The sequence below is a fragment of the Artemia sp. Qi Xiang Cuo genome, chromosome 5 (genome assembly GCF_049724085.1).
Source record: "Artemia sp. Qi Xiang Cuo chromosome 5, ASM4972408v1, whole genome shotgun sequence".
NCBI lineage: Eukaryota > Metazoa > Arthropoda > Branchiopoda > Anostraca > Artemiidae > Artemia > Artemia sp. Qi Xiang Cuo.
This window is the reverse complement of record NC_142798.1, coordinates 4,580,353-4,599,123: the sequence shown is the minus strand read 5'-3', so window position 1 is coordinate 4,599,123 and position 18,771 is coordinate 4,580,353. Positions and strand designations below refer to the sequence as shown.

Here is an 18,771-nt window from a genome sequence, read left to right as displayed (position 1 = left end):
TTTATTTCCAATTTACCAGGGGAGTAGCCCCAGCATTTTTATTGGGGGGAGGGCGGGGGGGCAAGAGAGGTCCATATCCGGATAGTCAAGGGGCATGGACTATATAATATTTTTTCTCCAAATTATTGGGGGGCAGCTGCCCCCCTTCCCTTTCTCCCCTGAAATGACGCCCCTGCATTTTACTACCAATAAACAAACACATTACATAAGCACGGTCATGCTAAGATAATTTTTTCTCTCTATGTTTTTTTCTCTCTTCTTAATAGAAAGACATACATATAAGCAAAACCTACAAATTCACTTTGCCGTTAGTCTAACTATGCCCAGAATTAACAAAAGAGTGAAAACAGCCTTTTTAATGAAATCGCCAAATTTTACTATATAACTAGGAGATGGATATTAAAATTAATTCAACCATCAAATCACCCCCCCCCCTGTTAAAAGCAAAACCAGGATTAACGAAAGCATACTGTATCTAGATATAACATGACCTAACTACTCATCAGTTCAGTCAGATGTGGATCTAGGGGGACCCCCAATATTTTTCTTGCACCCACCTTCCTTGTTTTTTTCTGTTTTTACTCTTTTTTCTATAATAAATTTGTCAGTTTGGTCTATTATTGACACCCTTGTCACATTGCCCCCCCCCTCCCAAGATTTTGTTTATTGGCGTCCATCTCACATTGCCCCCCTCCCAATGTTATGATTAGAGGATTAGTTTATGTTTCCACATTTATATTTAAATCTTTTGTTTCTCATTTTAGGTTAAAGTGGCATTTGGAAACGTATGGAAGGAAAGCTTAAATGAGTTGTCTGGTGGTCAGAGGTCCTTAGTGGCACTGTCACTTATTCTTGCCCTGCTATTATTTAAGCCTGCCCCGTTATACATTTTGGATGAGGTTGATGCCGCCCTTGATCTTTCTCATACCCAAAACATTGGCTACATGCTAAAGACTCATTTTAAAAATTCTCAGGTGAGTAATCTACTTTTTTCACAAATAAATTACTTCCTATTTAAATATATTAATCAAATAGTAGTTGATAAGAAAACAGTTAATTAAATGAAACAAATTTTATCCCCTGCAACCTCATTAAGTGGAATGGAAATAGGAATAATCAAATAGATTATCCAATTAATTGTTTATATTTACTAGTTTATGACATAACAAACTTTTGTATATTTATTTCTGTCAGATGACCAAGCTTGACCATTGACAAAAAAAAAACCCAGAGGTAATTAGCCGTAAAATCTTGAGATATCCAAGGGGCCTAATCTGGAGCCCTTCTTCCTGCCTATGTGGCCGTGATAATGATTTATACTGAAATGGCTATTCCAGAGTTTCTTCATGTGGTTAGGAGTTTTTCCACTTTCTATTATTATTATTATTATTATTATTGTTTATTTCTAACCCACACTATACAGAGGTACAATACGTGGAGTATCACGAAGAAAAACACATGAAATGCAACGCAAATCAATATAGAAATCAAAGAATACCAGTTACAGAGTAACACATAAAATTTAAAAGAAACTAAAACAAAAGAGAAATAACATAAAAGGAGGGGAAAAGAAGAAGAGAAAAAAAACTCACAACTTGCAGAATCTAATGAGCAGTAAGATGCAGAAATATGGACACAAGCTGTCATTATTATTATCGTTATTTGATTTTTACTCACTCTTTACAATACTAGAAAATGTGGAGTGACCAAAGAGAGAAAAACAAACAAACAAATTAAGGAAAAATAACTTACGACTGAAAAAACCTGATAAGGTGATGGTGTGGAAAAAAAAAGGATACAAGTGGTATTTGAAAGCTTTCTGTGTAGTGCTTCCAGTTTTAGGCCTACAGTAATATCAGGAACAAGAAATTTATTAATAATTACCCGGGTTTTAGGCCAAGGTGGAACAAACAACAAAACTTTACAAAATCTAAAATAATTAATCCGGATTCTTTTTAACTCATTTTTCTTAAGAATAGAAAGAATTCCAGAAGCAAAAAGAATTGAATAGTCATAAAAAGTTGAGTCGAGCTTGGCCAATGCAAGTTTATTATATTTACCTCTATTGGCAACAATCTTAGCATATCTTAATTGAATTTTCATATTAATATCTGAGACTGTGTACTGGCGCAAGCTCGGAAGACTATTAGAATAGAAATACCGAGCCATCGAAGAGAATCTACGATAGGGATAGCAAAGCCACTACAACGAAGAGGAGTACTAGAAATTTTATTAAAAGAAAGAAATTTACATTTATCTACATTAAGAGAAAGGCCTATGTCTAAGTTAAAAGAGGTGTTGTTACATCTCTTGTTGACCATGCCCTAAACATTTGCTCTGAATCTTACATCACAGATGAACTAAATTTTATTAGAGACATACTTTTTGGAAAAGGTTATCCTATTGTCTTTATTAACAATGCAATTAGCCGAAGATTGGCAAGATACTCCCGTAAAATCAAGGGTCTTTTACAATGTGAAGTTCCCGCCAAGCCCTCATATAATTTACCTTCCATATATTCCAAAAGTCACTATAAGCTTAAAAAAGTTTGCACACAAAATAATTTTTGTGTAGTATTTACTATTAATTTTTAAACCATTAATTTCTTAAAGTCTGTTAAAGATATAACCCCAGTTACTCGCCAGAGAGGGGTTTATCAAATACCATGTGACTGTGGCCATTTTTATGTTGGTAGAACCCATTAAAATTTAGAAATACGCCTGCGACAACAAAAAGATGACATAACTAAAGCTTTAAATTCTAATAGTACAAATATTTCCTTTGATTCTGCTTTAAGCAGTCAAAAATATGATAACCCTAGCCATAAAATGCTTTTTGAAGAAACTTACCTTATTAGCAATGATTTAGGCATAAAACAGGTTGTTCGAGAGGCAATTGAAATTAAAATCAAAATAAATAGTGATATTTCTTTAAATTGAGATTTGGGGGAATTTTCGCTTAATGCCCTATACACAAATTTAATTAAAAATGATTTGACTAATTACATTAAAAAACCTGTAAATAACTCCACTCAACCTATTACGAATAGACCTTCTAGGCTGGCTGCCAAGAAAGTGAGATTAGCTTTAAAAGCTTGTCTGTAAGTATTTTAATTCCATCTGAATGAATTGTTCTCTGTCCATTTCGTTTGGAGTACCAGTCCTGGTTGAACTTCCTTGAAGTAATGATATTAGGGCTGTTTTTAAAACATTTTTTTAAACAGTTTTAATGATTGAATTTTAATGTAAGTTTCTTTTATAGTGTTTTTATTCTCTTCGTCTGTTTTGCTGAGGACGGCCCTTGGATATAGGGTCGAAATATTCATTTAAAGTAAAGGCCATTTTAAACATAAGCTCAGGAGATACAAATAGCTGTTAAAATTGAAAACTCTGTTAAAATTGAAACTTTTTGCAATCAAAAACTAACAAAAATTAATTAAAAAAACTTTCCGAAAAATAAGTTTTACAAAGAAAAGTAAAGGCCATTTTAAACATAAGCTCAGCATATACAAATACCTGTTAAAATTCAAACTCAAAACGACCAGAAATTACTATTAAAGAATAAATGAAACCCGAAACGAACAGAAATTAAATAAACAATCAATGCAAACAAACACACAATAGATATTAATGTAAATGAATAAATCAATTTTAAAACGATTGAAACTTAAATTAAGTTGCACATCAACCTTGACAATTATAGTATTATTTTTGAATTATAGTAAATTTTTGAACTGATGGATCTTTCAGCAATTATAATATCATTATACATCAGATATTTAGTTTAATTTATTAGTTCTTTCTAAAGTTGTTCAAGACGAATATAGTTTCACTACAAACAAGAATTTGGACAATGCCCCCTTCCTTAACTGTAAATAAAAACCAAAATCCTACTGCGTCTTTGGCGCTTCGAAACGAATTATATTACAAATATTTTCTTCAGTTCTTTCAGTATTGAAAATGAAAATAAAATTGGAGTGAAATAAATTATTGAACTGATGGATCTTTCAACAATTAATATCATTATATATCAAATATTCAGTTTGATGTTGTTTATACTTTCCAAGACTGTTCAAGACGCATATAGTTTCCAGTAAAGCGCCAATGACGCAGTAGGTCTTAGACTTTCACAGTGAGAGGAGGCGATACCCAAACTCTTGTTGGTAGTGGTTTTTTTTCTTTTCAAACTTGATTTGCATATTCAATTTAAGTTTCATTCGCTTTAAGATATATTTTTTCATTTACATTAGTATCTATTGTATTTATGTTTGCATTGATTCTTTATTTAATTTCTTCTTATTTTAAGATTCTTTTATACTTAAATAGCAAAATATTTTTTTTTTTCGTTTTAAGCTTGATTTTAATAGTCAATCTAAGCATTATTCGCTTTAAGATCTATTTATTCATTTATATTATTACTTGTTGTATGTTTTTTCCTATGATGGTTTTTTCAATTAAATTAAATAGCCATGAAATGGCTATTTTAAAAATTTTATCGGATAGGCTTGGGGGAAAAAGGGTGTGTGTGGGCGGGGGGGGGGCGGGGCTATTTGCCCTCCAATCTCTTGTGACTCTCAAAAACTGAACTAGTACTTTCAATTTTCAATTAAGCCAGCCCTCTCTGAAGTTTTTACGAGCATTCCCTCCATAAGAACCATATATTCCCCTAGAGCGTAAATTAAAATATCGTTTCTTAGATCCTGGGGGGTTGTGTCGACCCCGGAGTTTTCGCTAAATGATCTTCGAACTATATTAAAAAAAATGGCTGCCTCATATATTTTTTGGGATGGGTCTGAGAAAAAAGGGTGTGGAGGGGGGACAGCTAGGTGCCCTCCAATCTCTGTTGACTCTTAAAAAGTGAACTTGAACTTTCAATTTACAATCGAATGAGCCCTCTTTGAAGTTTATAGGAGTATCTCTCCCATAAAAACCATATATGCCCCCAGGGTATGACTTACAACACCTGCCCCCGGGTCCTAGGGGGTTGTGTCGACACCGGAGTTTTTGTTATGTGATATTTGAACTATTTTTAACAAAATAACTATCTTAAAACTATCATTGAACAAATTGAAATGGCTAGCACCCTTTTTAATAGTCGAAAGTGATTGGAAGGCAACTGGAAGGCCTGTCATTTCCCCAAACACATCCAATCAAAGTTTTGAGATAGGTATTTTGTTCAGCGTAGTTGATTTCCAGATAGAAATTATGTTTTTGAGGAGGACACTCCCCCACAGCCCTCAGGGCAAGGGTTGTAAGTTATGCCCTTGGGGTATATAAGTTTTTATAAAAAGTGTTGTCGTAGAAACTTCAAAAAAGGCTCATTCGATTGGGAATTCAAAGGGCTAGTGCCCTTTTTAATAGTCGAAAGTGATTGGAGGGCAACTAACCCCCCTCTCACCCCCAGCTTTTCCCCAAACACATCCAATCAAAATTTTAAGATAGCCATTTTGTTGAACCTAGTTGACAGTCCTGTAAATTAGGTCTTTGAGGATGACAACCCCCCAAAGCCCTCAGAGCATGGGTGTAAGTTATGCCCTGGGGGCATATAAGATTTTTATAGAAAGCGTTGTTCGTAGAAACTTCAAAAAGGGCTCATTCGATTGGAAATTGAAATGGCTAGTGTCCTTTTTAAATAGTCAAAAGTGATTGGAAGGCTCTTCCACGGGCACCATTTCCCCAAACACATCCGATCAAAATTTTGAGATAGCCATTTTGTTCCACGCAGTTGAAAGTTCTGGTAATTATACCTTTAAGCAGGACCCCCCCCCCACTGTCGTCAGGGCAAGGGTTACAAGTTTTGCCCTGGGGGCATATAAGGTTTTTATTTAAATCTTTGTCGTAGAAACTTGAAAAAGGGCTCATTCGATTAGAAATTGAAAGGGCTAGTGCCGTTTTTTAATGGCGCAAAGTGATTTGAGGGCAACTAACCCCCTTCTCACGCCCACCTTTTCCTCAAACACATCCAATCAACATTTTTATATAGCTATTTTGTTCAACGCTGTTGAAAGTTTTGGAAATGAGGTCTTTAAGGATGACAACCCCCCCCCCCAGAGCCCGGAGAGCACGGGTTGTGAGTTATGCCCTGGGGCATATAAGGTTTTTATAGAAAGCGGTGTTGTAGAAAGTTCAAAAAGGGCTTGTTCAATTGGAAGTTGAAAGGGCTCTGCCTTTTTAATAGTCGAAAGTGATTGAAGGTCAACTAACATCCCTCTCACGCCCTCAATTTCCCCAAACACATCCAATCAAAATTTTTAGATATCCATTTTGTTCAATGTAGTTGAAAGTTCTGGAAATTAGGTCTTTTAGGATGATAACCCCCTCAGAGCCCTTAGTCCATCGGTTGTAAGTTATGACCTGGGGGCATATAAGGCTTGTATAAGTTGCTTTAGAAATTCCAAAAAGGGCTCATTTGATTGGAAATTGAAAGGGGTAGTGCCCTTTTTAATAGTCGAGAGTGAGTGGAGAGGAATTAACCCTCTCTCACGCCCACTATTTCCCCAAACACATTTCGTCAAAGTTTAGATATAGCCATTTTGTTCAACGTAGTTGAAAGTTCTGGAAATTATGTTTTTGAGAATGACAAACCTCCCATAGCTCCCAGGGAAAAAGTTGTAAGTTATGCCCTGGAGGCATATAAGGTTTATATTGAAATCGTTGTCGTAGAAACTTCAAAAGGGTTCATTCGATTGGAAATTGAAAGGGCTATTGCCTTTTTTAGTAGTTGAAAGTGATTGGAGAGCTACTAACGGCCCTCTCACGCCCACCATTTCCCAAAACACATCCAATCAAAATTTTGAGATAGCCATTTTGTTTAACGTAGTTGAAGGTTCTGGAAATTAGGTCTTTGAGGATGACAACCCCCCTCACAGCCCTTACGGTAAGGGTTGTAATTTAAGCATCGATAAATAAATGAAACCCAAAACGAACAGAAATTACAATAAGTAACCGAATCAAACTCAAAACGAGCAGAAATTAACATTAGTTGGGCTCAAAACCCCTTAGCCTTCCCAAGGCCAGAATATAATTTTCACTTTACTGAAAAAAATACAAATGAATGTGCATTGTCAGTTTAATATACATACACTGATATTCAGCAATCAAAATGTTAATATTATTTGATTTATTAAAGTTATAAAAGTAAAAAAATTTATAATTTTTCAATAAAGTGCAAGTTATGTACTGGCCTTGGGAAGGCATATTGGTTTTGGGCCGTATTCATTTTAATTTCTGCTCGTTTTGAGTTTGACTTGGTTATTTATTGTAATTTCTGTTGGTTTTGGCTTTCATTTATTTATCGATGCTGATCTGTGGTAGTTTCGCGCTTGGTAGATTATTTGATTTTATTTTTGCACATTTTTGGTTTAATGGAGTTCTTTACTTTTCTTTGAAAACTTATTTTGTGGAAAAAGTTTTTTTAATTAATGATAAAAAGGAGACAATCACCTTATCCCAAACACCCCCAGGGTAACAAACACCATCCAAATACAACTCTGCCTCCCCCACCCCTTCAACCCACTCTTCTCTCCACCCCTAAAAGCCGCTTGTATCCCCCCCCCCAAAAAAAAAAAAACTAATTCCCCAAGAAATACTCTTTTAATCTATTTTTAAACCATGGGAGGTGCTCAGTCGCCCTAACACTTATAGGAAGTGAATTCCACACAGAAGGGCCTAGACACTTCAAAGTAAAACTAGATCTTACACTATTTCCAACCTCGACAACCAAGTTATCACATCTTCTTGTATCATGCTCATGAACAGAATGATTTGAACAAATGATTAAATACAAACATCGCCACTTGATGGTCCCTTATCTGTCCAACATTGAGTAGCCTTAGTGACTTAAAGCATGTACTGGTGTCTTTCACATTTTTTACGTACTTCTCAATTATTCTGGCTGCTTTATTCTGTAGAATTTGCACACGTTTGTAATTAAATAAAAGTTGCTGCTTCAAACTACACATCAATATGATGTAAAGCATTATTATTGGTAGATTAGGTAGATTATTGCAAAATATATCGTCCGAAGAGTACGTTCCGGCAGAGTATGTTTCAGTCTTCTGAGAATGTTAACTCCACATGCAACTCGGGCGAAAATAATGTCGCTATGATGCTTCCACGAAAGATTAGAATCAATATGAAAGCCAAGGTACCGTAGTGACTTAAGTTGTACAACAGGCTTTTCAGACAGTAGGACTTTACCACTTACGTCAATAGAATCACCCTCTTACAGAATGTCAGTAAAAACTTTTCTTTACATTCACGCACAGCAAACTTAAACTCTTAAATATCTCCAGTCTTTTAATACACGTTACTTACTTATTAATGCACGTTAAATTAAACATTAGATAAAATAAAATAAAACAATAAATGTGTGTGTTAAATAAAATTTCCGGTTCAAAAAAATAACTTCCCTGTTTTCGTCGATAAGCTGACTGTTGTCACTTTCCTCAGTTCATTACCTTTTGTCATTTAATAGTTGCGCCCAAGTAAATTGCTTTTAATTGAAAGATTCATTTAAAGAAGAAAAGAATCAAGGACTTTATCTCGTCTGCTCGAGAATGAATCTTCAAGGGGAGAACTGGACGAAAGATAGATTGATCCAGAGCGATTAATAAGACAAGGAACCATTTCCTTAGTCGCCCTTGGTAATGTTGTTGTTAAGCTCTGTAAGTGCTGAATATTGGGATGCTTTCTGCTTTTCCCCTTGGTGTTAGATCTTCTGAGATGAGTCTGAACTAGAGAAGGAAATTTTTTGTCTCCTTTTCTAATTATTCTTTGCTGTGAATAACGCTGCTTTGTGAGATTCCCCAGTGGGGTTCGACAAGTCAAATTGAATTGAATTTATTTATATCCTGTTGAAATACAATGATGAACGGAGTATAAAAAAAAGAAAAAAAAAGAAGAAGAAAAGAAAACCAAAAGCAAAAGAAAAAGACGGATAATGACAAAAAAACAAAATTAAAACTCATAGAATAATCGCACAAGCATAGTAATAAACCAGAAAATGACAGCACAAGCCAATGTAACAAGCACATAGACAAGCACGAATAAAACAAAGATAAAAATCATGGAACAAGCAAGCAAGCATAATAATAAACCAAACGATCATACAGTATATATAACAAACACAAAAACAGTAAACGTGAAAGACCTATTGTTTTAAAATGGAACACCATGGGTGTTCATTTATTCCCATGTTGTAAACTGCAATGCATCTGCCGATGGCAGCATTGGGGTCAATTAGACCGTATTTCCTATTGGCCCAAGAATTACTTGCCCAAGGGGAGAGGCTGAGAAGATATTTAGCATACCGGTAATAAATTCGTCGGAGTTGCTTTGATTCCGTTGCCGAAAAGGTACGCCAAAAAGGTGCAAGGTATAAGAAAAATTTGGGAGTGCATATGAGTTATATAATTTAGCTAGCAGCCGGCGATTAAAACGAAGTTTATTGGAAACTATGCCACCGTAGGCACTGGATGTCCGGAACTGGAAATGGCGAATGAGAAGCTTTTTAGTTGCTTTAAGGGAGTTATCGATTGGGAGGTCAAGATAATTCATTTCCAATTTAGGAGCAACCAATACTCCATTAAGATCAGTATTAAATCCTTCAGGAACTGGGCCCCAGTTGAATAGTACCACTTCTGACTTTTCAGCGTTAAGTTTAAGATGTATTTTTGAATACTCTCGACTCAAAATGGAAAATTTTTTCTCAAACTCCATTACCATTTGGCTGGGGTTAAATACATCATCCGCATAAGCAATAAGAGACACATCTATCCCTTCTAAAATACAGGAAGAAACTGCTTAAGATTGTGCGTCGAGAATACATTAAACACAATTGGGGATGTAAGGGCGCCTTGCCTTACTCCGCGACGAACAGGTATGGTTATGTTTGTAATTATTCCGTCAGACAGATTAACAGCGACAGTTAAATGATTATACATATCACACAAAGCAAGAATAACACAGGTGTTGTCCTCACACGTGAGCTACCAAGTGTGGATATCTGCGTTAATTATCAATTCAAAATCACGGCTAACACCATGACTCCCCAGACTACATAGCTCTACAGATTCATGACCAACCATTAAGACTAACGACAGTTCCGTCAGTGCATGAGCGCACCCTATTCCTTTCTGGAACCCAAATTGGTGTGGGGTCATATCGCATTTATCAACCAACTCAGGCATTATCAACTTCTCAAAAATTTTACAAAAAGTTGTAGCTACCGTTATGGGCCGATATGATGAGCACTCATTTGGGGGTTAAGTCTTTTTAGGGACAGGAGTAAGACAGCCAGTTGAAAAAGAGGCAGGAACTATTCCTTTTTTAAACACCATTTGGAAAAGTAGGGCAAGGTGGGAAAAAATAAAAGGGGTTTCATATAGGAGGTGTTTGGCGCAAACGTGATCTGTACCTCTTGAAAAAGGTTTCTTAATTTTACGAATTATATTATAAACATCCAAAACTGATACAGTAAACATTGATTTGTCCCTTATCGAAAGTATTTTTTCGAGTGTAACTTTAGAGGGATTTTCTATTAGTGGGTCTGGTTCTGAAAACTCTCCGGATAAATGTTGTCCCCATAGTTCGGGAGGGATATTAAATGACTGGCTGGGCTTTTGTTTTTGTTTATGTGTTAAATCTTTCCACAAAATTTCTGGGTTATTAATAATCTTTTCAAAAAAATTGGAACGAATAGTAGCTCTATTTTTGTCTAGCTCTTTTGAAAAACGGCGTTTGGTCGATAAACGGATCTGGTCTGCGACACCAGTGGTGGGGCCGCCGTAATCTATCCAAATAATTATCCATAATTGGGCCCTATTACAAGCCTCAACAAGTGAAGAATCCTGGAACCAGTACTTTACTTGGGATCCAACTCGTACTTTAGTGCGAGGGACAAACTGCTTTTCTGCTTGTAATAAAGCATGTGAAATAAGTGGCGCATATATGTTTAACTTGATACGATTTTCATTAATTGAAGACGGAACCGAATTCTGCAGAAGCTCAAATGGTATTTTTATCTTTGCGAGAATATTACCAATACAATGCTGGTACTGGGGTATATCAATCTTATTCCATTCTACCACAGTACACCACTTAGAATCTTGGATTACCCGTGCACGGTTAAATGGAGCCACAATACTGAAAGACAACGGCAAATGGTCAGATACTACAAACTCATTAAGTACGCTTACACTTACTGCAGGACTGGCAATACTACCGGAAACAAGTATATGATTAAGGTTTGACACTGATCCTGAGGGGTGTATATATGTGAAATCAGCAGATTTTGGTAAGAGAGCACTTTCATTTGGAATCAGGCTAAGAAGCAGAGCCGCACTTGGATTATCACTTTTCAATACTACTACTACTACTAACAACTCACCGCAGCACCAAGCCGCCTGAGGCCAGCGCAGCTACGCACGCTCCTCCTCCACCCCAATCTATTCAAAGCCTCCCTTTTTACACCCGCCCACGAAGTTCCCATTTCCTTTAAATCTTTCTTTATGACGTCCTCCCACCCCAGACGGGGACGACCTGCTTTCCGTTCAGCCCTAGATGATTGGCCGAAAAGAACAATCTTCGGCAATCTGTCATCCTTCATCCGCACAACATGCCCTAACCACCTCAACCTTACTTTCATTATAGCCCTAGAGAGCGGTATTGAACCACATTTTCGTATAGCCTATTGTTTGAAATACGGTCAGTCAGCCGGGTACCCAGAACAATCCTTAAGTAATTTCTTTGGAAAACATCTAGCAAATCTTCATCTGCTTTTCGGAGCGCCCATGCTTCAGAACCATATTTGACCACTGTCATCACTGTAGCTTCTAATATTCTAATCTTGGTTTGCAGACTTATCTTCCTATTCTTCCAGACTTTTTTAAACTTTGAAAAAGCACCCTGAGCCTTGGCTATTCTATTTTTAACATCTTCACTGCTCCCACCATCTTTACTAATAATACTACCAAGGTAAGGGAAGCTGCCCACCTGATCAATCTTTTCATTACCCAACGTCACCTTTTCATCTTCACTTATTCCTTCGGAAAATTCGGAAAATTTTCCTGTGGTACCCACCCGTGGCAAATTCCTCCAAACAATTTTAGCCACATTGAAAATCTCCTCCTGATAATTTCCCTCGAATATATCTACATGTAAAATTGAGTCGCCAAAGAGAAAGTACGACAAATAAAAAGAACTGCGTTTGAAAATTCTGTAAAATTTCCCCTTGAAAGTTCATTCTCGGAAACCTCCCTCTCCACGGAAATTTCTCCCTGTAAAAAAATCTCCCCCCCCCTCGCAGAAAATTTACCCTCTCCGAGAAATATATGTATACCGCCCGATAACAAATAGCCTACTGCATGTAGACAATGGGCTAATTTCATAACTTATCCCCCTTTTCCCCAGTTGTTGGGGGGGGGGGGGTCATGTCATCCCTAGAGGTATGGTTATTAACAATGCTGAACAAAATGGCTATCTCAAAATTTTTATCAGACAATCTGTGGGTAAAGGGGACAGGGGAGGGGGGCTAGTTGTCCTCCAATCAGTTTGGTCACTCAAAAAGGGCAACTAGAAATCTTAATTTCAGTTTTAGTGATCCCTCTCCCGTTCTTCTTGGGCTCTTGGTTCGATACAATAACCCCCGAAAAAAGCACAAAAAAAAAAAAAAAAAAAAATACTGAAACCTCTATAGAAGGGCTCTCCTCTACAATACGCTGAATCTGACGGCACGACTTTTATTAAGACTTTTGGGGGTGCTTTCTCCTTTGTTGAAAATCAGGTGAATTTTCTCACACTCTTAGCTTTAATGGGTAACATTAAAATTAGCAAATCATATAGATTTAGAATCAGCATAAAAAGTCAATTCTTCTGATGTATCTATTGTTATCAAATTCCCGTCTTTTAGAGTTTCGGTTACTATTGCCGAGTCGCTCCTTCTATTTGATGCATTTTCTCAAATGTTTCTTCATTTTAACCTATTTTCAGTGCAAGTTATTTATTTAGTTGTGATTAAAGTACTGTTAATTTAATAGAGTTTTTTGGGGAGGTGGGATTCAGAAGCAATAGTCGCCAAATTATTTTTGTTAAAGCATTTTTCTATATAAAACCTTTTTAACAATTATTCAACATTATGGTTTTTATATGACATTTTGTCACCGTTTTCTTCATTTTCAATCTTTTTTTTTTTATCCAAATACATAGAAATAATTCTTGGGTAAATAAAACCTTCAGTTTAAACAATCTGTTTAATTTTTAGTAAAGTGCAAATTACGCTCTAGCCTTTTGAGGGTTTGAGGCAACATCAAGTTTTTGTGGTAATTCTGTGGTAATTTCAAGTTTTGTAATTTTGTGGTAATTTCAAATTTATTTGTGGTAATTTCTGTTTGATTGATCTTTTGGTTGGTTAAAGTTTTTACGTGCCTCCTCATTTTGAGTTCTAGTATCGCTCTTCACTTTCATCAAAAAACCTTTTTTTAAATTTGAATAACAACTGACAAATTACCTAGGGGCTTTTTACCTCCCATGAAGCATTTGTATGAGGAATAATTTTAAATTAATATTGAATGACAATAACTTAAAAATTAAAATGAAACAAAAATAGATCAGCAGCGGTTAGAAATCGTAATTTAAACGGCGAAGATAATTTAAATACGAGTATTCATAATATCGTATTAATAAAACTCAGGACATTTCGGCTTCAAGTTCAGAAGTCTTTTTTATTAAGGAAAACAAAAACTATACTAAACAGTTAAAACCCATAAGAAAATAACGAAAAGAGATGAATTATACAGTAAAAGTGAATGCAAATCGTTTTTTGGAGAAGGAAATGAAAAAATGAAAGAAATACATTTGAAAAAGGATAGATGTAGTATAGAAAAGAAGTCCCGTAAGGTGACAAAAACTTGAATCATGTCTGAGAAGTAACAAGGGTTTTAGTTTCCTTTTTTTTTAAGTTTTTAAACTATGATTCGAGCTGGGCATGTCAAGTGTGTTACCACAGGCTATGATGTCCCTGTAGGGTAATGAGCTTGGTTAGTTCTAATAATGTTTCTTGTTATCTGAATTCAAAAATTTGGTGAGACTTTTTTCAAGCCCCCCTCCCCTCCTTTTTTGCATAATTAAATTGTGGGTTTTTAGCTCCACAAGTTCTTTTTTTATCAATAAAAAAAAAAAAAAAAAATAAATTCGACAAAACTATCAAATTAATTACCCACAGTGAGAATAACTCGTGTGTGGGTTTATATACACTCAACAATAAATAACATAATACTATCTCCAGATACCGGAATAAAAAGATTGCTCTTCAACTCTCCGTACGGTAACAACAAACAAAATCTGCAAAAAATCAAAATAACCAAATAAATAAAGTGAAATGAGGAGCATCCACCCCAGAAAATAAGTCAAATTAATAATTACTGATTAAGTGATTCATTAATCTAGTTTTATTATTAACCAATGAATTATTCAAATCCATAAAACTATGAAATTTATTCCAATTATATATAATACTATGCCTTGGTGAAAAACCAAGGTGGACCTTGGTGGACCAAGATTGAATAATGTCTTCAGATTTGTAACTCGAACCAAATGAAATTATATTGAAACATCTTGCGTCTAGGACAATACAATTAAGATCAATGAGAGATAAAAGGGATGTTAATGTAATTATTTTCAAAAAATGAATGAATTTCTTCGTTTGCTAATCTAGCAGATATGCTTTAACTCTTCAAATTGACAAAAATATTCCATAAGTGTTAATTATAATAACCTTTAAACCATAAAAAATTAAAATTTTTCAAATTTCTCTTATAAAATAAGTTCAAACTTTTTTTTATGTTCAAGAATTACATTCTTTGTCAATATTGGGATTTTACGAGACTCTGGCTTTTTTTTTATACTAATATAAATTAGATTTAATCTAATACCTTTCACATCCCTGTTTACGGTAATGCCCTTATACATATATATTTTTTATTTTTTTCTAAAACTTTGGAATAGTCCAACAAGCCTTCAAATTGTAAAGTGCATGCCAGATAAATAGCATTTAAGATTTAATTAGGGATGTTAATTTCAATTTAAAATTGACTAATTGAGTTTCTTAAATTTAATTAGGACTATGTATTATTTAGTTTCAATGTTCTGATTATTCCGATGCTCTGTAGCCTATTCTCCACTTTTGCTACCTTGTGCTACCTTTTGCTACCATGTGTTCGGGAATTGTTCTTTGGTATAACAATATACTCAGAGACTAATTGTTGTTGAAAAATTACAGTTTGGGTAAGAATTGAAACAAAAAGCATAAGCAATCAAACTCACAAGGCGAGAATATATATATATATATATATATATATATATATATATATATATATATATATATATATATATATACCGTGAATCTCCGAAATCTGGATAATATCGACATTCACCGATGAGTGTCCAAAATTCCTTTTTCTCTGCTAGGATTCATTAAGCTTTGCGAGTCAGCTTTTTCTGTCTTATACAAGCTATGATGGTAAAAGTTAAAGTGAGGTTAGATTATGTAAGATTGGGTTAGGTTAAATTTGGTTATAAATATCAGAAATGGGCTAAAAACCTAAGCTAACCTAACCTGTCATCATCAAACCTTGCATTAAACTGAAAAAGATGACTGGCAACGCTGACTAAATCCAAGGAGAAAAAAGGGTATTTCGGACATTCACCGGTGAATGTTGACATTCGCCGATTTCGGACATTCACGGTAACATATGCACACATATCTATAAAAAATTCATTTTGCTTTTTTTGTTTCTCTGAACACTTCTTGGTTTGCGCTGAAACATAGCTAAACTAGGCTAGGAATGTGAAAATTCATGCAGAACCGACGTAGGCTCTATATCCTAGATTAAAAAGAAAATCTGAAATAGGTTTAAGGAATACGGTTTTTCAGTGATATTTTCGTCAGTATCGACAGTCATGGGGGTTGGGGTAAGGACAAATATGTCAAGAGTAAGTAATGACTGCAACAAGAGTAAAGTAAAGTGTCCTTGTCAATAGGAACCGAAACTCTAAAAACAGTATTTTGTTGAAATGATAAATGTGGAAGTAAATTGGCAAAAACAGTAGCTTCAAACCAGTAACTAACAAACCATGTTTTCCAGAATTGAATTAAATTTCATGTTAAGTTGACAATTAAAATGAAAATTATAGAAAAATGGGTGCAATATCTTAATAAGATAGTGGAAAAATAACAAAAAAGTTTTAGCTAATAATAATAATAATAACCCTAACATTTCGGCTTTCCATCCGGAAGCCTTATCAACGGATAAAGGATAAACGAAGAAAAAGAAAATAACAGAACAAACTATACTAAATAAAACAAATGAATAGAAAGGAACAAAAATGATAAACCTCCATTTTACTAAAGCCAAACATTTTAATTATCGCCAATATATTAAGACATCAAAAGGATGTTTTTGTTTGTTCGTTTTTTCCTTTTCTTTATCTGCAATTGTTTGATTTATTATATAATTTGTTCTGTCTTTTTTGTTTCCATTGACAACGGTTTCCAGATATGGAGCCAAGATATTTGGATCTTTATTATTGTTATTTAAAGAAATATATTTAACTGGTTTCTATTCTAACTTAACCTAACCTACCCAAAATACCAAATCCATGTATAAAATATTTAATTAAAATATACCCTCATTGTAGTTTATCTCTCTCACGCTAAGCGGATTATCTCCGAGTACATACTGAAATACAGAAAGAAACCGGTTTTATTCAGACCAAGAACTTGAGCGTGGTGGCTATAAGAGATAAGTACCAAAATAAAAAAGTAACTTTTTCCTTGAAAATAAATTTAAAATTTTTTAAAAGTAAAATTTGGCTTATGCAAGATGTCAAACCGAAAACAAACAAAAATTACCAAAAAAGGATTGTATTGTCGTCTCTCATCCTCCCCCCCCCCTAGGAAATGCTAGAGTCATTGACACTTTACTGAAAACTAATTATGCTTTTTAAACAGAAATATTGTTTATCCAGTTGTTTTTTGTATATTTGAAAGGAAGAACTTTCAACAGGAAAAATATCGTCATGGAAACAGTGTTAAAACTGAATTGAATATCCCAAGTGTTTTATATCCAGAAATTTTAACCACAAATAAGTGGAATGACGGTGTCCCCAAAACACACCGAAAGGTTAAGGGATTATTTTACCAAAAACTAAATAAATACCTTGAATTGAAATAACTTAGCGATTTTTTATTTATTTTAAAGGAAAATGTTTTAAAGGGAAAATGATACACGGAATACAAATTGTTCTTTACTAAGTCAGCACCATAATTTCGATAATGATGTCAGAATATCCTTTCATGATTATCATTTTTGGACTTTTGTTGTTCAGCTGAGTATAACCCCCTGAGGTGGGACCAAAAAATTTAGCTTTATCCTTCTGTTTCTATTCAGTTGCTCTTGCTTGATTCGTGTTCAGTCCAACTACGCACTGAACTAAAGAGAATCAGAAACTTATAAGAACTAGATCTTGGTCAATTCTTTTAATGAAGTCATCAGACGCTACACTGTAAGTGGCAGTAGTGGTTTTTGATACCTATCCTCCCATGTTAAATTAAATTAAATCCCTTATTAAGTTTAAAAAAAATGGATATTTGATGTGGTAAATGTACAATGTATTAGGATCAAAACTGAGATTTAAACTGTAAGTGATCAATAATTAACTAAGCAATTAAAGCCAAAACTTCTCTTTAGGTGATAATTAGTTATCATTTATTTTCAAAGATTTATTTTAAGTCAAAATCCAGTCTGTGCAAAGCAGGTATAGGTTAGATAGGAAAATCTTGTTAGGTTAAGCAGACTAGTTGATTTGAGGCTGGTAGGCCCACTGGAAAAAGATTCCTGCTTTCATTATCCTCCCCTACATTTTGAAGTACCTGGAAAGACAAGTTTGCGACAGTTTTGGAACAAAGAAAGTTTCCAAACGCTAGATGGTGTCGGTTTGTTTTTCACACTATCGCCAGTTTCCACTCTTATAAGTTTCTCTTAGTCTTTGGGGCGGACTGGACCCTCGTCTTAGGAAATTCCCTAAATGCTTAATTCACACGAACGGGAAAACCAATGGTTTTCACAAAAACCATTGGTTTTTATTGGGGTTTTCTCTAGGTATGACGGGATTTTCAGATTGACTTTTGTTCTAAAAAAAACCGAAGGTTTTTAATTTTCCTCTGGCCTGCATAGGTATTACCTGAATACATTTAAGGAAGAATGTATATATTTATACTGTTTTTAAACTAAGCGAAATATATAGAACTAAGGGACGCACATAATTTTTGAACTCGGGCAAGTGAGTGACCCAAAAATTTGAAGAATTAAAATTTGCTCATAATGCGAGGCTGAGCTTAGACAATGAATAGGTACTATTTGGAAGATGAACATGGCTGTAAACGATTGTTTGCCTGTTATTCAAAGCAAATTAATGGTCCTATGTCAATTCTAAATTCATGTTCAACCTTCCTAAGACCTATGGCGGGTGTGCCTTGTTTGCCTCTCATTCCAGGCAATATAATGGTCCTATGTCAATTTTAAATTATTGGTCAACCTGCCTGAGACTGTAGGCAGGCCTTTCCACTATTCACAAATGGACAGCAGTGTCATGTGCACTATTCACAAGTGGCAAGGGCGTGATCGCAAGTGATAAATTTTAAAATAGCCGTCCGTTTCGTCTATTTTAGTTTGGACTGATACTTTCATGACGATGACGACATGAACAATTTCGT

The 18,771-nt window shown here is 34.8% G+C and overlaps 1 protein-coding gene across 1 annotated transcript in view; it reads left to right on the top strand.

Annotated features, from left to right (window-relative positions):
- The window catches only part of SMC2 (structural maintenance of chromosomes 2), a 213,143-nt gene that overhangs the window by 193,302 nt on the left and 1,070 nt on the right, over positions 1 to 18,771 (top strand). Inside the window, exon 14 of the mRNA XM_089089305.1 lies at positions 765 to 974. Coding sequence (XP_088945431.1) covers positions 765 to 974 — 210 coding nt within the window. The remainder of the gene's footprint in view (positions 1 to 764; positions 975 to 18,771) is intronic.